Raw genomic sequence first — 22,393 nt, forward strand, 5'->3', positions numbered from 1 at the left:
TGTCTGGACGCACGTCCCCGGGGAGATAATAGCCATAATTATCTGCATTTAACCACCCCGTGCCCCACTCTCTTAATCCCCGCAGCAATCCTATGAGGCAGCTTTTGTTCCCCATTTTACAGGGAACAGAGGTCAAAGAGGTCTAGCTACGCTCCCGAGGTTATCCAGCCGGGAAGAGGCAAAGTTGGAATTCTCACTTTGGTCCGATTCCACCGTCTTTGCCATAGCACCCGGGACAGGCTCTTGGAACGGAAGAGCTAACGGTGCCCGTCCGTCTGTGTTAGATCTCTGGGAGCCAGAGCCTGGGAACAAGCCGGTTCCTACTGCTGAGCATCACCTCTTCCAGGCAGCCTCCTCTGATGCCCCAGCCTCTGCAGGCTGAGTTAGGTGTCTGCTGTGGGCTTCTCACGTGACTCTGAACGGGAAAATGTGTGCATCTGCCCTAGGAGACTTGTCTTGTTCCCTGCAGTGGCCCCAGTACCAAGCCTGGCCTAGAGGAGTCAACAAAGGTTTGTGAAACATGTGATTCATTCAATGCATAAGGTTCTAGGGTTGGAGAGGGTTGAGGAGTTTGGGGAACTTCTGGAGTAGATCTGGAAGTGAAGGTTGGAAAGGCTGAAGCAGCAGATGAGCAAACCCTAAACTCAGCCTCCGAGGCCATGTCCACCATCTGCGGCGCCATGAGGAGGCACAGGGGCAGATGAAGTCCCTTGTCCTGTGCCTGTGTCTTAAGGCTCTTCATAGCCTCAAGAGAATGGAACCTGTGGCCCTGAAGGGGCAGGAGCCTTGCTCCTTCCTGCAAGGGACATTCCTGAGGAGAGTGGAGGCCAGGTTGGCACAGGGTGTGGCATTACTCGGCCTGGAATGTGGTGGAACCAGTGGGTCAAGGTGGTCAGGGCCCCAGACTCTGACCCTAGGCTGGCCTCTTCTGCCCTAGGTTGCCCTCTGCAGTCTGCTAGGACCTCCTCCCACCCATGCCCCCCAAACACCACCACATGACTGAAAAGAAAATATTTATTGAAGAAGAGAAATAGAGGAGAGGGTGAGGGCCTCCGGGCTGTTAGGAGGCCTGGGCAGCTCCTCCATGGTTGTCCAGGTAGCGCCTCAGGGCTGTGGGGTAATCTGTCATGACGCCACTGGCCCCCAGGCCATAGGCCACTTCAAAATCCGACTCTTCGTTAAGGCACCAAAAGACCACCTGCGTGGGGAGGGAGGGGCTCATAGTTTCAAACAACTTTACCTGGACTTTCCCCTTGAATCCAGATGGTGGGAGCTCTCCTCCTCTGTGGAGACCTCCCAGCAGCGGGATGCTGGCTGGAGTGGATTGTTAGTCTGGATTTTTGTGCAAACTGGTTATTAAACACAGCCATTATTAAGTATTAAATTATATAAACGTGTAATTCAATAAATTACTTTAAAAATGAAGGTTATAAATACTCAAAACTCATCACTTCCTAATGATTTTACTACATTTTACTGTTACCTACGCTCTGGCGGCTGTTCGCATCTGCTGAATGTGTAAGGTGGAACTACTACCCAACTCTGTGCTCAGTGACTTCATGTTGGTGGCCTGAAATCGGACAAGGTGAGAGGATGCACAACCAGGGAAATAAATCGTCTATTGCTCAAATCAGAGCATTTTGTTCCCCCTCCCCTGGAAAGCCGGCTGTGAGATCTCCAGGCCTGCCCGTGTCTGCTGCTGCTCTGTGTCTGTCCTGCCGCCTGAATCCTCTTTCGCGGGCATGGCGGTAGGTAGAGATGGTGTCTGTACCCTGGGCAAGTCACTGGACCTTTGGGTTTCTTGACGTGACAAATGGGAACGATGGGCCAACCTCCAGAGTCGTGGTGAAGGCCCACGGAGTGGAGGCGCTGTGGAGGCGCTAATCTGAAAGAGGCGCGTCCTCCCCATGCCTCACTCACCCCCACCTCCGGGCTGTGGAGTGCTGCCGGCCCGTCAGCCAGCTGGTCCACCCATCCCACTGCTGCCGCCGCAGCCCAGGACCAGTCAGCGCCGGCATCTGCCTCCTAAGATTCTCTGCTCCTACCCTGGCGCCCATGATCGCTTGTCCACATCGGTGGCCGGAGTGACCCTTAATCCCAGACTCCACTGGATCAGGTCTCTGCCCTGCTTCAGGCCCTCCAAAGCTTCCCGTCCTCCAGGCTGAAGTCCAGGTTCCTTACTGAGGTTCACAGGCCGCCTGCCTCAGCCTCAGCCGCCTCCTCCGGCTCCCCTCGCCCCACACAGCGGCCTGGTGGAACCTCTCTCAGCTCCTCCTCCTGCCGTGGCCTCTTGCTCCCCGCAGCTTTCCCACAGGCGGAGCCTGCCTGAGATGCTCTCCTTTCCCCCTCCGTGCGAGCCAGCTCCTCATTTCTTCCAGAGGGCCTCCTGTGACCCCACAGACCACAGTGCTGTTTCCTTTCCGTCCACTTGGTGCCTGTGAGTGCCCGTTTCCTTCCTCTGCCCCTGATTTGACTCCCTGCTCCATCCCTGGTACCACAGTGCCTGGAATGTAGTCCATTCTCAACAAAGGTTTGCTAATTAAATGATCAAAGTGGATGCTCAGGGGAGGGGCCGGGCCGGTTTTTTTTTCCCAGCCCCACTCACCCCCTCCTCAGGAATCAGGACAGTAGGTTCAATGCAGCATCATCGCGATAATGGCTACACTTGTCAAGCCATTACTAAGTACCAGTTAAATGTACCATCACCCCCATTTCACAAATCAAGAGACTGAGACTCCGAAGGTGACCTGCCCAGGGGACCCAGTTAGTTGGTAGCAGAGCTGTTCACTGGAACGCTGTGCTAGGCCCACACTGTGAATCACCCACTTGCTGAGGGCGTGGAGGTCAAGCCTCACCTGCACTCCTCGCTGCTCCAGGTGGTGGATCAGACTTTTCCTCATGATTAACCTAGTGGGGAGAGGGTGGCAAAGGCCACGATGAGAGGGGCCTAAGAAGGGCAGTGGCAGGTCTCCACGGGGACACGCCACCCAGCATCCTCACCCCCTCACCATTTGGAAATCACAGCTGCCAGCTGGTTCAGCCCAGAGCAGGAAAACGGGAAGTAGGTCCTGCAGAGAGGTGGAATCATGATCAGCCCCCTGCGTCTCACTCTGTCACAGGAGTGGGGTGGTAGTGACCCCTGACCGGTGTTACCCTGGCGCCTCTAGAAGCCCATATGAAAAAGTCACCTGTTGTTTAGTGAGATTCTTCTATGTGCACATCTGTGCCTCCATACTTTGAGAGTGTGCCCTCCCTCGCTGTTGTACAGAGGAGGAAACTCAGTTTTGGAGAGCTAAAGTGACTTGCCCAAGGTGTCGCAGCAAATCTGTGGTGGGGTCAGGGCCAAGACCAGAACCCAGCTTGATTCTCAAGCTAGATGCACAATCTAAAGGTCCCCTGGTTGGGCCCGACCAGCTTCTTGTGACCAGACAACACTCCAGTGAGTCGGCTACTTGCCCATGATTGGCCCGCTTCAGGGATGACTTTAGAGGCCCTTTACAATGTCCCAGCACAGGTTTTGGGGTCAGACCCAGACAAACCCAGGCCCTGTGCTTCTAGCTGTGTGGCCTTGAGCAAATTACAGAACCTCTCTGAGCCTCAGATTCTCCATGGGTACTGAGGGGGCGGTGTCATGATTCTAGTACCTTCTGGGTTGCCACAGATAAAGCTCTAACCAACCAAAGGATGTGAAAACACTTTGCAAACACTGTATGAGAAGTTCTGTACACAAAGTTCGGTAGTCTAATGATGTCTTTGTAGCAAGAGATTGTGGGGGCTGGCTGAGAGCTTCCCTCAGGATAACATAGGGGAGAAGGAAGCCTAGGAGCTGCCACAGAGTTCTCAGAAAGGGAAGGGAGGGGCCAGGCTTCAGAGCTGGTGAAGTATCCAAATTTCTGATACTTTACCCAGCTGTTACTTTGTTAATCCCACTCTCCCAGCAGGAAAAAACTTGCTTTTCCTTTTGAGAATCAGAGAATACTATAATTGATTGATATCTGTCTCCCAGCCAGACTATAAGCTCACCGAGGGCCTTACTCCACTCACACTGGGTTTATTTACTAGTGTCACTGTGCCCAGAACAGAGGAGACATTCAATAAATACTTGTTGGATGAAATGGATGAATACATGAATACTCTGTCCTCAAACCCATCCACATCAACACACATTTGCATAGAATTTCAAAGGGTTCGAGGAGGAAGCCTCCTGGCTCCTCAGTATTCATGAATGCTCCTGAAAATCCTTCTCTTGAGGGGACCCTGGGGGTATCCTTGAGGGTGGCCAGGGAGCTGGGGACCCCATGTAGTGGGGCTTGAAGTGGGGGGGGGGGGAGTTTATTTGAGGACAAAAGCATCTGGGGGCCTGGGGGAGGATGTAGAAGGCAGGCAGGGACCCTGCAGGTACCTATTGATGATGGTGGGCAGGAAGCAGAAGAAAAACCTCTCCGGGATGGATACAAAGGGCAGCAACCCCAGGTAATAGAGCAGTAACAACCAGATAGCTCGGCCGATGGTGAAGGAGAACGGCATCTCGGGGTTCTGGGAGGCAAGGGGAAGGGAGAAGAGGGTCAGTCTGCTCCCAGCAAAGCAGAAAGGGGAATTGGGCTGCAGGGGAAACAGCGCTGGACATTCAGGAAGGTCCACCACCTGCGGGATCGGAGCTGTATGTCGGCCCAGCGTTCAGGCCTGACCGCACCCTCTGGGTCTCCAGCAGCAATGCCTGTGCTCCCCCTGTCCCCACCCCTCTCCTCTCAGCATCCTACCCTTTGAGACTCTGCTTAGGGCTGGTTCCTCCACAATACCCCACACCTGTCCAGCCTAGGCCCCTGGAGCCTCCAGCGCCTGGGAGAAGGGGCCGCTGGAGCAGGGAGGGAGCAGGGACTCACAGCAGCCCTGCACTTCTTCATGACCGAGCTCTTCTCTGTGGCCCAGATGGTGATTTCATTTCGGTCAAAGTGCCTCACCAGGCCTGCTATCTGGGAGGAGGAGAAGGAAGAGGTGAAGGGGAGTCAGGCCTCTCTCCAGCCCCAGGCCCCTTCCCACCCCGCCCCGCAGCAGCACCACCTTGTTAATGAGCTCTTCATTTTCCTCTTTGACCTCCACGCTCATGGGCATCCGAGGGAACCTCTGGAACACGTCCTCCAGACTCACCATGTGCCGGTCCGACCCACGTGCAAAGCGACCTGGGTGGGTTGTGGCAAGGGGGATCAGACGGAGATGGGCGGGGTGGGAGCCCAGGGGGAGGGGGACGAGTCCCAGAGGAGAAGGGAGGGCAGGAGGTTGAGGCCAGGACCCCACTCGGTGAGGTCACACTCTCACCTGGTGAGAAGTAGACCTCCAGCTCCTCCTTGTAGAGGGGCAGCTCCTGGGGAGAAGAGGGAGCACGTCACCAGGGGGCACGCGTGGAGGCACCGTGGCTCTCTGGGTACAGTGGGGGGGGGGGGCTGGGGCAAGGCCCACCTCAAAGTCCAGGCTGCCCACGTCCCTATTCACGCCTGACTGGCGGGACAGGTTCTTGTCGTGAGATACCACCACCACGCCATCTCGTGTCAACTGGCAGTCAAGCTCCAGGAAGTCTGATCGCTGGGCCAGGGAGCTGTGGGAATGAAGGTCAGTGCGGAGAGGCCCGGGGGAAGGAACAGGGCAAACCACAGGACAGTGGGGAGGTTTAGGGGAGCGTGGGCCAGAGTTCACGGCAGGATGGGCAGGCTGTGCACTGCACACCTCCAGAGGGCCCCGGTCACTCAGACTAGGAAGTGAGTGGCGCCTCCTGGTGTCTCGCAGCTCACAGCTGGCAGGTGCACTCACTTCTCCATGGCCTCCATGGTGTTCTCCAGGAGTTCTCCAGACCCTGTGTGGGGCAGCTGGGTGGGTCCCAGGAGCCTGGCCTCCCTCCTCTCCCCTCACCCCTGCCTCTTCCCCCTTCCACGTCCTGCCCTGCCATCCTGCTCTCCTACCTCAGGCTCTGCCCTCTTCCTGACAGCCCGCCGCTTGGACCTCCCCCACTGCCGTCCACCCTTGCTGGCACCTTGCTGTCCTTACTCCACCCTCAGCAGTCACCATCACCATCCTCCCGCCCAACCGCCGCCCAGCGTACCTGCTCGGTGGGCCCCCAGGCGTGGCAGGAAGACTGGAGCCCAGGGTGTGTGCAGCAGGCGAGGCCGGCGCAGGAAGAAGATGGACAGCATGGCATAGCCGCCCAGGGCAGGCAGGGCGTAGGAGAGCAGAGAGCTCATGGTCACGCTGCCTCTCTGGGCTCCCGCTGCCACACGCTCGGCTGCTCCTGATGGACTGTGCTGCCTCTGCTGATTGCCTGGCCAGCGTAGGCTGGCTCCACCGCCGTAGCCACCACACCCCTGGGACCTGCTGAGCCGGCTCTTGGCCCGGGGCCAGGCTGCAGGGCTCAGCCGGGGAGGGGGTACAGGCAGGAGAGGTGCCCGGCAGCTCTGGCTCTCACGCCTCTAGACCCTCCACGGACCCCAGCACCCTTCTCTCCTCGGCCATGCTGGGGAAACAACCCCCACCCCCACCCCAAGCGCTGGGTCTGCTACAAGCTTCCCCCCTCCCATGGGTGCTGGTGGCCGGGGTATACAGCACACCATCCCTTGCCATTTCCAGAGAATCCAGGGGTGTGTAGGCTGTCCCTGAGTCACCCCCGAATCACCCCAGCCAGTGAGATGGGAAGCCATTTGGGAGGGGAGAGGACAGTGACTAAGGGGAAAATTGACCCCACTCTGTCCAGGAGTCTGGCGCTCCTTACACTCCCATCTTCAACCCTGGCCACCCGGGGAGCCAAGGAGCACCAGGACTGGGGAAAGCCACCCCGCTGGGAAGGGGCTGGGCAGGTGAGTCAGTCCTCAAAGTAATGGTTAGGGTAGGGCATCGGCGGATACAGACAGAGCCAGGGCCATCATATACACGATTCTATCTTTATATATTAGATACAGGCACAGGGGTGGGCAGGGGCACCAGGCTCTCCTCGTGCCCCCAGCCCCACTTCTGTTCGCCCACACACACAGGCAGCAGGGGGTGTTAGATGTGGCAGCTTTGGGGGAGGGGGTTTCGGCCTGGGCCCTGCTTCTCAGGGATACTAGCCCTTGAGCCTCAGGAATATTCCTTCGGGGAAAATGGGGGGGGGGTTTAGTGGGTCAGGGCTTGCCCTGAGTCCCTTACTCAGCGTCCCCCATCCCCTCACTGCCCTTCAGGAGGTCCTGGGACAGCCAGAGCCCTTCCATTCCAGAACTACCAGAGACTGGGATAGCCGGGGTAGACAAAGGCAAGCTGCAGAGGGTAGTTCGCGTGGGGGGCCACCTAAGCCCCTCAGGTCCTGGGAGGGACAGGGGGGTGGGGCGGAGGGAACCTTGGCCTGCCTGAAGCAGGAGGCCAGAGCAAAATCAGGGAAGGTGGCCAGGCCCGCCCTCCGCCCTGACCCGGTCTGCCGGGGGGGTCTGGGCGGGGCACAGTGTCCATTTTCTAACAGTCCAGCAGGGGAGGGGCAGGCAGGAGGCAGGGCCTAAACAGAAAGGCAGGCAGGAAAGGAGCCATTAGCACCCACCAGATGACCTGCCAGAGCCCTGACCTCAAGTCCCCTCATTTGTTCCTCACGGCTGACTGGGATGTGTCTTGTTTTCCTTGACTGCGAATGAGGATAACATCGGTGCCTATCTCAAGGGACAGCTGGAGGGCTGAATGAGTTAATACACATAAGCCTCTCGGACCAATGATTAGTGCCCTATGTTTGCTCTCGTCATCAGGACTCTCCCCAGGAAACTGAGGCACCGACAGGTGAGGTATCTTGCACAACATCGCACAGCTCTTTCTAAGGGGCAGGGCTGGAATTTGAGCCCAGGTGTGTGTGCCTTCCTTCCATCAAGCTGCGGCTGGCAGGAAAGGTGGAAAGGAGACTCGAGGAAGGAGCCCTGCGTGGGTGGGTGTGCAAACCGCTGACCCGGGCACCAGGTGTGAGGAAGCCTGGCATCTGGGTCAGGCCGGGTGCTGGCTCCTCCCAAAGCAATTACTGCCCCCACCTGCCTCTCTGCCCATACCGGGAGAGCCGAACTCTGGCTGTCCCTCAGATGGGAGAGAGGGGCCTGAGGTCCCTGAGGGGGCTGGAGGGTGCAGGGTGTTGCCCAGGGGGGAGACTTTGGGACTAGGGGAAAGGAAGATGGATGTAAAGAACACGTGGCCCCCAGGTCTGTGGCTGGGCAGGCTCTAGCCTTTCTGTGGCCACCATGCACACGCCTCATTGGCGTGAACAAGCTTGTGACTGCATGGAGGCGTGCCGGGCGCACTGGCGTAGGCTGAATCTGTGCGTGGGCTGTGGGGAGCACTCACCAGGCCTCAAACTGCAGAGGTGTCTGTCCAGTTTAGGGGGCCTCCAGTGCCCCAGGCTGGAAGCGGGCTGTCTCCTGGAAGATGAGCTCCTTCAGCCGCTCCTTGGGTAGATCATCCAGCTCCATGTCGAAGGTGAAAGGCTCCTCGGCCACTGGCTGGGGTAGTAAAGAAGTCAGGCTCAGGCCGGGCACTGAGGGTCGCCTACCCATCCATCTACCCACCAGCCCTGTTGCTGGTGGCTGGCCCACCTCATCCGTTGGGTCGTAGTACTGCTCCAGGTAGGGGTGAGCCAGTGCTTCCTCCACTGTGATCCGTTTGTTGGGGTTAAAGGTCAACATCCGGTCTAGCAGATCCAGGGCTAGGTAAGGGCAAGAGTCAGGGGTCAAAAGGGAGGCTGGAAGAGTTCCCAGAAGCATTGCTTTGCTTCTCATGCCCAGGTTTCTGTCTACTCAGCCAGGGGCTTGGCTCATGTTCCCTCCTCTGCACTGTGTGTTTATCCCATACCGACCCCCATGTCTCTCTCACCTTTGGCATCTGACTTGGGAAAAAGCTTGGCCCAGGCCACCTTGGTCTTGGAGGGCAGAGACTGTAGGTAGTTTCGGGCCTTCATGTTGATGATACAATTCAAGTCCTCCTGGGATGGGGAGCCCAGGATCCCTGTGGGTAAGGCAGGTGCCTTTTTGAGAGTTCTCCTCTCCCTTCTGGGAACAGAAACTAGAGAAACTAGAGTCCCCCCCATCGAGCTCTAGGCCCTGACAGTTAATCTCTCAGCCAATACTATGGTGATGAAGGGCAAGGGATCTGGATTTGGGCAGTCGTTATGTTCAAATTCTGATGTTAGCACTTCCTAAGTGTGGGGTGTAGCCTTGCTTTTCCCATCTATCGAATGGGGATAGTACCTGTATCTCATCGAAATACTGTGAGATGCTGTAGGGGCTCCACATGTGGTGGTAGCTGGACTACAAAGAAATCTCACCTCCCACTAATCTCCCCCCACCCCCACTCAGCTGGCCAGGCCCCCCTCACCCAGAATGTGGTTGAGCTGGTCCAGGTAGTGCTTGCCAGGGAAGATGGGCCTGTTGGAGAGCATCTCAGCCAGAATGCAGCCCACAGACCAGATGTCGATGGACTTGGTGTAGCCCTGGGGAGGAGGAGAAAGTAGTGGGCTCCTAGGCCAGCTTCAGCAGGGCCCTGCTGTTTGGGCCAAGCCACGACTCCAGTCTAGACTTAATACCAGCCACGGAGGCAGAGGGCACAGGCCTGGAGGAGTTAATGCTCAGCTTCTTTCCAGAGCCTAAGCACCAGAGTCATGTGACTAGGCCTGGGGGCAGACTTCCTGCATCTAGGGGTCATGCCTGGCTCAGAGGTGGCTCTAGAGCTCTCTGGAACCTGGTCCCTTTCCCTCAGACACGGGTGGCCCCTTTACCTTGGAGTTAAGCATGATTTCTGGAGCCCGGTACCAGCGTGTGGCCACATATTCTGTCAGGAAGCCAGTGTGGTCATGCTCAGGATCGGCAATCCGGGCCAGGCCAAAATCACAGATCTGGAAGCCAACCCAGGCTGCTTAGCTCGGTGCCTAAGGCCTCCAAGGCCCAAGCGGTCACCTCACCACGCCTCTGCCCACAATGTTCCCTTTGCTTGCGATGTTCTACTCGAGCAGGCCGGAATGGCCGCCTGGAAGCCCCAGACCCATGGGAAGAAGGGACAGGTACCTAATCCTCTGACCTTAAGGTCGCAGGTGGTGTTGATGAGCAGGTTAGAGGGCTTTAAATCCCGGTGGAGCACGTTGGCTGAGTGGATATACTTGAGGCCCCGCAGGATCTGGTAGAGGAAGTAGCAAATGTGGTCGTTGCTCAGCTGCTGGCTTTTGAGCAACTTGTACAGGTCTGTCTCCATCAGGTCCTGCACAATGTAGCTGAAGACGGCACCGGAGACCCCCCACGTGGGGGCAGCAGGAGACACTTGGTTAAGAAGAACAGGCTCTGGTGACTAGGCTCTACGTCCCCTTCCAGCTAGGACTCGAAAGATCTTGCCAGCCCTTATCACGAGCTGGACAAGGCCCAGACTCAGCAGTTGGGCTCGGGCCCCCTGCTGCATCTCAGCTGGGAGCGCTGAGCAGAAGTACTTCAATTCTGTAGCCTCAGTTTCCCTCCTGGGAAAACGGGGATAATAAACTGCAGGAGGCAGGAGAGCTTCACAGTCAAGAGCAACGCTCTGGAGTTGTCCTGCCGGTGTCTGAAACCCCCACGCCACTGCTCATTGGCCTTATGACCTCAACCTGGCTGCACCTCTAATTCCTTATCTGTAAAGTAGGGGAAAGAACGGTTCTTCGGAGAGTAGTTATGAAGATTCAGCGAGATGACCCTCAGGACTGTCTTTTAGAATCAGCCTCAAAAGGGCCTTCTGAAAACATGTGGATCAATCCTGCTGTTTTAAGAGACAAAGAGGCCCAGCAAGACGCAGTGCCTTATTTAAGGTCACACAGCAAGCTGGGGGTGACTGTGGAGGTTTCCTGCCCACAGCTTGTGGTGGGGGCTGTAGACAGTGCAGCGCAAATTCCCACATTTGGGTGGGGAACTGGGACTAACCGGGGGTGGGTTGGGTGGGGAGAGGTGATGGGTGCTATAAGCTGCTAACAACAGCCTGGCAGGAAGTGGACAGCGAGCTAGGAGAGCAATGTGGGGGTGGGGGGAAGGGCAACAAAGGCAAGGCTGTCCCTCCCTGGGCAAAGTGCAAGTCCACAGGTGACTGGGGTGAGGCTCTGAGCAGGAAGTCCCAGAGAAAGAAGGACAGTTCTCATCTGGGGGAGGGTAGGAGGCAGCAAGGGTAGCACTTGATGTTAGGCTTTCTGAGGCTCAGTTTCCTTATCTTTGAAATGGAGCTGATGACCCATCTCATACAGCAGTTGGAAGGTAGAATAAGAGATGTCAAAGTACTGGGTATGCACTGCACTTGACTCATAGTAGGCCCTCAAAAAAGGGGCAGTTCTCTTCCTTCCTGCCTTCCTTCCCGTCTGAGGACCCAGAGAGAAAAGAATCATCGTCTGTTAAACAAGAACTGACTGTGGGCAGAGGCCGGATCACGTCACAGAACTGCAGATGTCAAAAGACAAAGCTCCCATAGAGCCCAGCCCTCCCCACCCTCCCCTCCAAATGAGGCAGAGCATGGAGAACAGACTTGCCCAAGGCCACACAGCCTGTCTGCGGCAGGCCAGGATCCACCTTGGGCCTCCCAGTCGTCTTACACTCTGTGGCCTCTTTTCTGCTGGAAAGTTTCATTTACTGGGTTTGTTTCGGAGTGTGGCAGGGAAGAAGGAAACAGAAAGAAAGCCAACGTTCTCCCGGCCCAGCTCTGAGGCCATGCCTGGCCAGCCATCTGGCCAAGGTGAAGGATACACATCCCTCATGGCTTCCAGGGTGGGCGCCCGCAGAATGTCCCGGATGCCAATGACGTTCTCATGGCGGAAGCGCAGCAGGATCTGGATCTCCCGCAGCGTGCGCTGGCAGTAGGTCTGATGCTCGAAGGGGCTGATTTTCTTGATGGCCACGCGAGTCTTGCGCACGTGGTCATAAGCTGAGCTGAGGGGGCCAGAGAGATGTGGTCGGTGTGGCCTTACATCGGGGGAGTCCAGGCCTGGGGGCCCCACCCAGGCCTGAGCAGGGAGGGGAGGGAGCAAGAGAGGATTCTGGCCAAGTCATAAACAATGCTGGTTCCTTCCTGCTGTGAAGGCCTGGGATCTCCAGGGAGAAAGCTGGGGACCAGCCAGGCAGCCCTTCAGTGACTTCACAAACAGAGGAAGAGACTGGCCGCTCACTGACTTCCCCTTGCCTCAATCCTGTCCATTCTAGTTGCCCTGACCTCTCATCCTCCCCTATCCAGGATGGGCTCCCTCAACCCAAGACAGGTCCAGGGGGTGGGACATGAGTGGAGGATGTACAGTGAGGCACACACAGCGAGAAGGAGGGAGTCATAGGAGAGACCAGAAAGAAGGGCTGAGACAGACACGGGTGTTAGGGCGAGGCACCTGGGCAGGAGAGCTCTTCCCAGATGAACAAAGGCCCAGAGCACACAGTGGGGATGAGGGAGCTCACAGATCCCTCCTAAAAGTTGCAAGCGGGCACTCCTGGACCCCTCATGGCTCACTGGGCCCCTGGCCCCAGGCCCAAAGGCCTGCCCCACCCTGTCCAGCCCTGAGCTCCGCTCTTCTCTCCCAAACTCTTTGGCAGGCCTTACTGGGAGAATCCAAGGCATCCTCTCCCCAAAGTAGGGTCCTTCGCTCGCTCTTCGCTGACGATATCACCTCCCCAAGAATACTTAGTTTCTCCGCCTCTCCCCGAGTCCGTAGGGTCCCCGAGGGCCCCACAGCTCCCCCACGTACACTCAGATGCCCCTCCCCTCACAACGGAATGGGCGCTTCTGCGGCCTCCAAGCCCCCTCCCATTAGAACGTACGCAGCGCCGCTCCCCCAGAAAGCAGCCCAAGGCCCCCTCCGTGGGACTCCCCCCAGCCTCCCGAAGCCCCCGCCTCCTCAGGACCCTGGGAGTCTCCCCGGCCCGGAAGGCCCTCGGCATCCCTCCCGGTCCCCCATCCTCAGGAGCCCCCTCCCCCGGAACGCCCCCTCACCTGACCATGCCGTACGCGCCCTCGCCGATGTACTGCAGCTGCGTGTAGCGCGGGCCCACGTCGAACGGCTGCCCCTTCACTACCTCCACCTCCCCCGAGACCCCCGGGCCGACCCCATCAGCTCCCCCGGGCTCCCCGCCCCCGCCCCCCTGAGCCGCCGCCGCCGCCATCTCCACTCCTCCCCTCCCGCCGGCCCGCCCGCCTCCCCCCGGCGGCCCCGCCCGAGGCCCCGCCCCTTCCCGCCCGCCCTGCCACCCGCGGAGCCGCGCGCACCAGGCCCCGCCCCCGCGCGCCCCCGCGCCCGCCACGTGACCTGCGCCCGAGCGCGCCCGGCTCACCCCCTGCTCCGCGTTGGTCCAGCGACCCCAGCCGCTCCGGCTGCTCCAGGCAGTCTGGGGGCTTCCGGGGGCCGTCTGGACACGGTCCGAGGCCTCCCGTCGAACGCGGAGCAGCCGGCAGGTCCGCCCGGTGGCCTTCCCCAGAGCCACCCTGCGAGTGTACGCGGGCCCGGGGACCGGGACAGAGTCGCCTGGCCCTGCCAGCTCTGCTGCAGCCTGGGGCTCGAGATGGAACCTTAAGGGAACCCTCCCCAGAGCTCTGGAGGGTGGCCTCCCCGAGCCAGGCTTCTTCACGGATGTGGCCTGCCTTTCACAGACGAGGTCATTGAATGACGCCTGAGCCGGGTCTGGTCACTGGGAGTCAGTCAGACGACTGACAGCTGGAGAACCCAGGGGCCCAGGCTCCCAGCCTGACGGCGTACTGACCGAGGCCTGCGGGAGTGGGCTGGGAACTTGGCCTCTCCCAGCAACCGGCCAGTACCGGAAGTGAGGACAGATAACCTCAGCCCACCTTTACGTGGAACTGCCGCAGAAAGTCACAAAAGCTGCATGCGGTGTTGATTAGGTTTGGTTAAAACACACTATCAGGCTTTTCCCCAAAACAGCAAAAGAGATAAGCTTTGTTGTCGTTGGACTTGACAAAACCGGGATCCTGTCAAGATCATCAGCTTTTGATTTGGTACCAGACTTTGTAGTTTGCACCATACTTTGACCACTTGAGTTTCTTCCACAGGACAACCCCACACTATAGGTGTCCACCGAGTTTCTTAGCAGGATGAGCAGGGACCACTTCTGCCTTGCTCTTTACTGCCCCTCCCTTGCGGGGCACTCAGATATTCAAAGCTTTTTGACCGGATGAATCAAATTTTACAGATGGGGAATCTGAGTTGGGGAGTTGAGACTCAAAATGGTATCTTCTGACGCAGAAGCAGAGGCTCTTTTTTATTCCTTCCTATCTCCCGGAATCATAGACTTAAAACCAAAGAAAGGACCACCATGTCCACCCCCCTCACTTCACAGAAAAGATGTGAGCTGAAACTTCACCAAACACATCTCTCAGGCCTCAGAAAGTAATCACGTTGGGTTTTTTTTTAATCCCTTAGAAGCTGGGAGTAGATCCTTACATGCATTACAGATCAAGAAACCAAATGGAACAGTAATTATGCTTCTGAAATGGCTCATAATTAGATCTACAGCCAGGCACTGTAGTGCAGATTAATGAGACTCAGTTGCTGGTTCCCAATAGCCCAGGAGTCGGTGAAGGTTTAAGAGATGCTAATTAGATGAATGTTTGGGGGAGGTTTTTGTTTTTTGTTTTTTGTTTTTTAGTTATACATTTGATAAGCTATTGCATAGCACTGTGTGCAAAGCTCTGAGCTAGGCACTGTGGTTGATGAAAGGTTACTATATAGCTGTGAATTCGTGGTTAAGAGCAAGAGCTCTCTGGATTTCCTGGGCTAGAATCCCGTCCTGACTCGCTGTGTGATCCTGGGCAGATTACTCCCTGGCCTCTCTACCCAAAGAGTTCCTAATCTATTGAAGAGAAAAGGTGCACATACATAAATCAATGAAATACAAGATAGATGGATATATAATATATGGTGTGGGAGCTCAACGGTGGGAGAGATCACTCTTTTCTAGAGAAGTAAGAAGGGAGTTAAGAGGGAGGTACATTTACATTCCTGAAAAAGAAGTATGGTTTCAGAAGGTCAGGATAGAGGGAAGGCGTCAAGAAGGAGCTGCATGTGCCCCGACATATAGGCAGGAGCTGATTTGTCCAGTGCGGCCGCAGTATAAAGGACTGAAGGGAGTTCAGGCTGGAGAGGTAGGTTGGGGCCAGACTGAGGAAGGCTTTGGATTCAGGCAGGGAGTTTGGATGTTACTCAGTAAGCAGTAAAATCCTTTGAGGGACTTTTGCCAGATCATTTTGCAACTGTGGGAGAATATAATGACTCAGAGAAAACACCATGGAGTTCAGCGTGGAGCCAGGTTTCCTGAGTGGGACTGGCTTTCCCGGCAGAGGAAAGGCTGGTGCATCGGGAGGGGTGTCTGCCCCATCAAGCGGTATCTGAGAGTGTCTTTTAAAGGAGGGTGACTGAAATCCCCCTCTAGTGGCCGAGGTTGGTACTTGCTTGGGATTTCTTGGTCTATTTCATAGATTGGTATCTGACTAATAAAGACTGAACAGCTATTCTGCTCCAGGCACTTTAATGTACTTTATCTTCCGTCCTCCTCACAGAAGCCATATGAAGCAGATACTCTGAACATTTAACAGGAACACAAACCCAGAAGCTTACTGAACTACTGATCTGGAAGGAGCTTTAGGAATAATTTTCTCCATCATTACCTCACAGCTCACTGCACTGTTAGAGGTTTTCTAACGACTGCCACATATATGGCTTAGTTCTAGCCTCTGAATCTACCCAGACCAGGTCTTTTTTTTTTAAAGTTTATTTATTTATTTTGAGAGAGTGAGAGAGTGCAAGCTGGGGAGAGGGACAGAGAGAGAGAGGGAGACTGAGGATCCGAAGAGGACTCTGCATTGACAGCAGAGAGCCTGATGTGGGGCTCAGACTCATGAACCATAAGATCATGACCTGAGCTAAAACCGAGAGTTAGAAACTTAACCGAATGAGCCACCCGGCGCCCCTACCCAGATTAAATGTTAAACCAGTCCTTATTTGTGTTGTTAAGGTCCCAAAAGAGGCCAGTGGGTAATTTGCGAGGGAGTAACATTTGAAGAGCTTTATTGAACATTAACTAACGAGGGAGTAACATCTGAAGAGCACCAGTGAATGTTCCCATTTCTACCAACTCAACCAGTCAGCACAATCCAAGAAGGCAGCCAATGTTCAGGAATAGGAGTGAAAACACATTTAATAATTTATGAAGATTTAAGAACTAGGGTTTTTTTTTAACCCCCAAAACCTCTGATAGAGTTTTCTTGTTTGTTTCGACACTTCTTCATATCTCCGAGATGAACTGTACTCAAACATCCCTCCTCTGGCATAAGCATTCTGCAGATGATTATCCCTTCTCTGAAATCTTTGTGGTCAGCACTGCCTGCCCCACTGGGCTCCTTCCTCGACAGTGTCACCCTTGGTCACATCATACTCCTGTGAACTTTCTCCTTTATGGAAACGTCTGTCCTTGGCATCGTCTTTGCCCTTAATCCCAGTTGCAAAGTTTCAGCGTTTGCTGGACGGCTTCACCTGGAGGCTTGCTGGTACTGAAAATTCAGCACATCCTGTGAAATGTGCCCTTTCTACTTCAAACCTGCTTGTCTTCCAGATTGTGCTTGTGGCAGTGAGTAGGGCCACAATGCTCTCAGCGTTGAACCCAGATATTGTCTCCTTTTTCCACTCCTCTCCGTATCCAGCCAAGTCCTTGCCAATGTATTACCATCGGCGTTCCCAAGGCCATCGCCTCTACTGTTGATCAAACCCAAATTTCATATTTTAATTTTTTTACTTTTTAACTTTTTAGATGTTTTCAGAACTTACCAAAAAGCTGCAAAAATAGTTCGAAGAATTTCCGCATACCCTTCATCAACGCTCTGCAAATGTTAAGAGTGTCAATAAACACAATACGATTATTTTTTTAACACAATCCAATTATTAAAATCAAGACATTAACATCAGTAGAGTTAACCTATAGATTTATTTTTTTTTCAGATTTTGCCAATTGTCTCACTAACCTCCGTTTTCTGGTTCAGGATCCAATTTAGGATCACATGTTGCATTTAGTTGTTATGACTCCTTCATTTCCTTTAATCTAACAGTTCCTTAGCCTTTTGTTTTGTTTCACGTTTATCTATTTATTGTGGGGGAGAGAAAGTGTGAGCAGAGGAGGAGCAGAGAGAGAGAGAATCCTAAGCAGGTTCCAAACTGTCAGTACAGAGCCTGACGCAGGGCTTGAACTCATGAACCTCGAGATCATGACCTGAGCTGAAATCAAGAGTGGGAAGCTTAACTGACTGAGCCACCCGGGCGCTCCCAGTTCCTTAGTCTTTACTATTGTATTGTCCTATTACTATTGTATTGACTTAGTCTCCTGTCTTCAGCCCTTATAAGGTTTGTATCAAGCAGGAATCTTCCATGCTTTTTTTTTTTTTTTTTAAGTTTACTTATTTATTTTTGAAAGAGTGAGGGGCGCCTGGGTGGCTCAGTCGGTTAAGCGTCCGACTTCGGCTCAGGTCATGATCTCACGGTTGGTGGGTTCGAGCCCTGCGTTGGGCTCTGGGCTGACAGCTCAGAGCCCAGAGCCGGCTTCGGATTCTGTGTCACCCTCTCTCCCTGCCCCTCCCCCACTCTCACTTTGTCTCACTCTGTCTTTCAAAAATAAATAAATGTAATAAAAAAATAAACAAATGTAATAAAAAAATTGAAAAGAAAAGAAAGAGTGGGCATGGTGGGGGAGAGGAAGAAAGAATCCCAAGCAGACTCTGCACTGTCAGCACAGAACCCAACTCAGAGCTAGAACCCATGAACCATAAGATCATGACCTGAGCCAAAATCAAGACCTAGAGGCTTAACTGACCGAGCCACCCAGGCACCCCATGCAGGAATCTTTCAGTAACAAGAGGTCAAAGACCCAGCTCAAACCAACTTAAACAAGAGAGGGAATTTATTAGCTTACTGAAAAGTTTAAAGGTAGATATTAAGGTGCATTTGGCTCAGGGACTCAATATCATTCAGATTTGGGTCCCAGCCCTAAGCTCTGCTTTCTTCTGAATTGATTCCTGTCTCAGGTGGTTCCTCTCATGGCATCAAGAATGCCAGCAGTTCTAGATTTATGTCTGATTTTTTTCCCCCAGTAACTCCAGCAGAGGGAAAAGGTGACCTCTGTCTCCTTGTACCAAAAACTTCAGATTTGACTCCCATTGGTTATTGGTTCTGCTTGGAGCCTGTACAAATCCCTGAACCAAGGGGTGCCTGGGTGGCTCAGTCAGTTAAGCCTCCGACTTCAGCTCAGGTCATCATCTTATGGTTTGTGGGTTTGAGCCCCATGTCGGGCTCTGTGCTGACAACTTGGAGCCTGGAGCCTACTTCTGATTCTGTGTCTCCCTCTCTCTGCCCCTCCCCTGCTCATGCTCTGTCTCTCAAAAATAAATAAATGTTAAAAAAAAAAAAATCCCTGGGGCGCCTGGGTGGCGCAGTCGGTTAAGCGTCCGACTTCAGCCAGGTCACGATCTCGCGGTCCGTGAGTTCGAGCCCCGCATCAGGCTCTGGGCTGATGGCTCGGAGCCTGCAGCCTGTTTCCGATTCTGTGTCTCCCTCTCTCTCTGCCCCTCCCCCGTTCATGCTCTGTCTCTCTCTGTCCCAAAAATAAATTAAAAACGTTGAAAAAAAAATTAAAAAAAAAAAAATCCCTGAACCAATCAGTGTGGAACTGAGGGTTTAGCTATCTCTACTTGTGTCACCTGAACTAGCTGGGGAAGGGATGGGTTTCCCACAGCAAATTGGGGTCCTAGGGGTGCCTGGGTGGCTCAGTCGGTTAAGCGTCCAACTTTGGCTCAGGTCATGATCTCGCGGTCCGTGGGTTCGAGCCCCGTGTCGGGCTCTGTGCTGACAGCTCAGCGCCTGGAGCCTGCTTCGGATTCTGTGTCTCCTTCTCTCTCTGCCCCTCTCCTGCTCATGCTCCCTCTCTCTCTCCCTCAATAATAAACGTTTAAAAAAATTAAAAAAAAAAAGAAAATTGGGGCCCTAGCCCCAGACAGTGTTGACCAGGCAGAACACCAGTGTTCATTACAATGTTCCTCATTAGAAATTCTTAATTCCTCCCATTAACTACCAAATAACGTCCAAATTCCTTTACCAACATCCCAGGCTCTACTTACTTTGATCCAAATCTATTTTTCTGGGCTCACTTCCTAGATGAACCTTTTGCTCTGGCCAAACCGGACTTCTCACTGGCATACATCCCTGCTTCTGTACCTCTGCTCATGCTGCTATTTTGGATTCTCCTTAGGTGGCATGGGTTTGTCGGTAAAAGGAATCCTTTCCAGTTCCAGAATTAGCTCAAATACCACCCTTTTATGAGATGCTGCACCTACCACACCTGTACGTGCTGTATCTATCCTTCTTATGTCTTGGGGCAAACGTCAACTTTGCATTCTATTTCCTTATGTACTCACCCTGCCCTCCCTACTAAGTTGTAAAACTTCCAGAAGGCCACAATGCTAGTGTCCCTATTTTTATTTTTAAATTTTTACATTAAACAAATTTTTTTAATGTTTATTTATTTTTGAGAGAGAGAGATAGTGGTGGTGGAGGAGGGACAGAGAGAGAGAGGGAGACACAGAAGCCAAAGCAGGCTCCGGGCTCTGAGCTGTCAGCACAGAGCCCCACGCAGGGCTCGAACCCACCAGCCACGAGACCACGACCCGAGCCGAAGTCTGACACCTAACCGACTGAGCCACCCAGGCACCCCTGGTGTCTTTATTTTTAAACTCTCTCTAGTATCAAGTAGTGTTTTGTACTCAATTGATATTTGTTGGATGAGGGACCTGAATATTTATGGTGAATATTAAACCTTTCATCAGCTGGGATAGCGCTTTTCTGGATGAGTGCAGGGTTGACTCTGTTCCTGTTAAAATGCAGCATCCAAAATAGAATACCATTTTCTATATGTAGCCTGACCAGTGGGAGTGCGGTAGGAGTATTGCTTCCCTTGCATTGGACCAATATTTTATCTACCTCCACACAGTGACTCTCCCTGAACCCCCAGTCTGAAATATATGCTGTTTATAAGCCTCCCTCACGGTGTTCTTTTCTTGCGTGGAACTTATCACAATTTGTTCTTGCCGATCCCTTTGCGAGGTGACGGAGGGCAATGATTGTAAGTGTGGGGGCTGCAAGGTTCCTTTTCTTCCTGCTTCTGCGAATTTACTTCCCAGAACTGCGGAGAGATGAGGTTAGCTCCAGAAGCTTGAATTCTATTATTTCAACACACTTTTATTGAGTTCCTTTGTGCCAGGGGGCAATGGCTACATTGGAGGGGGAACCTGCGTGCCTCCCGAGGGGCTCGCACGAACCTTGTGAGGTAGGTGTCGACCTTTTGCTCAAGACCACACATGTGATAAGTGTCAGGCCTGGGACTCAAACCCGTGTCCCTCTGACTCCAGGATGGAGGCTTCAAATGGTGGCCCAAGGCCATATTCAGCTCGCAAATGCATATTGTGTGGCCCATGTCATTTTGCTTTCCTTTAATCTGAACCAAAGCAAGGAGCGCCTGGGTGGCTCAGTCAGTTAGGCATCCGACTCTGGGTTTCAGCTCAGGTCGTGATCTTACGGTTCGTGAGTTCGAGCCCCACGGTGGGCTCTCTGCCTCTCCTCAACTCATGCTGTCTCTGTCTCTCTTAAATAAATGAGACAAAACAAACCCAAAAAGTCCTGAAAAGCAAAACAAAAATACACATTCTGGAATCAGACTGCCTGAGTTTGAACCCGCTCACCACATAGTGGTTTAACGTCTTCCTCAGTTTTGTCACCTGGAAAAGAGGATACAGTACTTACTTCATAGGGATGCTGAGACTGAAACACTTTTACGTATGAACTTTTTGAAACTTTAGTTTTATCAAATGCAAATTTGGGATGATAAAATTGATGCTGTCTACTTCACAAAGTTGGGAGGTACAGTAATAATATTTTGGACATATTTGAATATGCAGATCTCCAAACCGCAAAGGATATACCCATGTTACACGTCTCTGTGCCCCCTCATGGGATTCTCTCTCTCCATCTCTCTTAGGGTTGCTTTTTGCATGATCTTTTTCTATTCAGTTACTTTCAACTTATTTGTATCTTTCTTTTTTATTTGTTTTTTGTTTGTTTGTTTTAGAGAGAGAGAGGGCACAAGTTAGTGAGGGACAGAGAGAGGGAGAGAAAGAGAGAATCCCACGAGGGGCAGAGAGAGAGAGAGAGAGAGAAGCAGGGCTCACCTGAAGCGGGGCTTGAGCTCACCCAATGTGGGACTGGAACTCTCGAGAGATCATGACCTGAGTCAGAGTCCCCCAGGTGCCCTCAACCTATTTGTATCTTTGAATCTAAATTTCCTTTATTGTTTTATTTTGCATTGAGTACATATTGTCATACATCATTTTTTTCTATAATTTTTTTTTTACTGATTTTTTATTTATTTTCCTAATGGTTGCTTTAGGGCTTACCATATGCATATTAACTAATCAGAATCTACTTTGAATTTATGCTAACTTAATTCCATGGGGATATAGAATGTTACTCCTATGTCACTCTATCCCCCCTTCCCATTTTTATGCTGTTAGTGTTAACACATATCACTACATGTTTCAAACCTGACAATACATTGTTATACATTTTTATCATTTTATGTCATTTAAAAAGCTGAGAAAAGAAAGAACAAGTATATATTTAGCATTTCCTTTCTTTTTTTTTTTTTTTCTTTTAAGTAGGCTCCAACACCCAGCAGGAAGCTCAATACAGGGCTTGAACTCACGACCCTGAGATCAAGACCTGAGCTGTGGTCAAAAGAAAGGTGCTTAACCAACTGAGCCACCCAGGCACCATTTATTTAGAATTCCTTATATTTATTCCACCATTTCTGGTTCTCTTAGTTTGTCTCTGTGGGTTCGGGTTACCATCTGGCATAATTTACTTACACCAATACAACTTTCATCCCACCCACCTTCTTTGAGATGTTGTTGTCAAATATATTTTTACGTGTTTTTATATATACATTTGTATATGTTATAGACCCAACAACACAATTATACGCATATTGTTTTATACTATTGCTTTTAAAATCATTTAAGAGAAGAAAACAAAAATATGCATTCATACTGACATAATGACATAATCACCTTAATTGGTACTTTTGTTTTTTTGTGTGTGGATTTGAATTTCTGTCTGGGTTTACTTGCATTCAGCCTGATATATTTCTTAGTATTTCTTGTAAGGCAGGTCTGCTAACAAATTTTCTCAGTTTCATTTATCTGATAATATCATAATTTTTATAAAAGTTTTAAAAGTTTTTTATTTATTTTGAGAGAGAGAGAGAGAGAGAGAGAGAGAGCAAGTAGGGGAGAGGCAGAGAGATAGAATCCAGGGCAGGCTCCACACTGT

At 52.7% G+C, this 22,393-nt stretch overlaps 2 protein-coding genes across 5 annotated transcripts; both read right to left on the reverse strand.

The window, feature by feature from the left end:
* Positions 1–1,000: 1,000 nt before the first annotated feature.
* Positions 1,001–6,319, reverse strand: GDPD3 (glycerophosphodiester phosphodiesterase domain containing 3). Of its 3 annotated transcripts, none has more exons than XM_007093463.3 (10): positions 6,095–6,319; positions 5,806–5,848; positions 5,458–5,593; positions 5,317–5,362; positions 5,062–5,180; positions 4,884–4,973; positions 4,403–4,536; positions 3,009–3,068; positions 2,856–2,907; positions 1,001–1,198 (listed from the first exon to the last, which is right to left on the reverse strand). In XM_007093463.3, the coding sequence occupies exons 1-10, from the start codon at positions 6,231–6,233 to the stop codon at positions 1,061–1,063; spliced, it is 957 nt and encodes a 318-aa protein (XP_007093525.2). In that variant the 5' UTR covers positions 6,234–6,319; the 3' UTR covers positions 1,001–1,060. The 3 variants fall into 3 exon arrangements, with proteins under 3 accessions (XP_007093525.2, XP_042827483.1, XP_042827482.1); XM_042971549.1 differs by having other exon boundaries at positions 1,107–2,386; XM_042971548.1 differs by having other exon boundaries at positions 1,107–2,503.
* A 593-nt stretch (positions 6,320–6,912) lies between these two features.
* Positions 6,913–13,124, reverse strand: MAPK3 (mitogen-activated protein kinase 3). 2 transcript variants are annotated; one of them, XM_042971547.1, is made up of 9 exons: positions 12,955–13,124; positions 11,727–11,909; positions 10,057–10,246; positions 9,758–9,874; positions 9,358–9,472; positions 8,857–8,988; positions 8,580–8,689; positions 8,332–8,486; positions 6,913–7,510 (listed from the first exon to the last, which is right to left on the reverse strand). In XM_042971547.1, exons 1-8 carry the CDS (start codon positions 13,122–13,124, stop codon positions 8,364–8,366), a joined length of 1,140 nt encoding a protein of 379 aa, XP_042827481.1. In that variant the 3' UTR covers positions 6,913–7,510; positions 8,332–8,363. The 2 variants fall into 2 exon arrangements, with proteins under 2 accessions (XP_042827481.1, XP_042827480.1); XM_042971546.1 differs by having other exon boundaries at positions 8,332–8,689.
* Between the last annotated feature and the right edge of the window lie 9,269 nt (positions 13,125–22,393).

The sequence above is a fragment of the Panthera tigris genome, chromosome E3, assembly GCF_018350195.1.
Source record: "Panthera tigris isolate Pti1 chromosome E3, P.tigris_Pti1_mat1.1, whole genome shotgun sequence".
In the NCBI taxonomy this organism is placed as follows: Eukaryota; Metazoa; Chordata; class Mammalia; order Carnivora; family Felidae; genus Panthera; species Panthera tigris.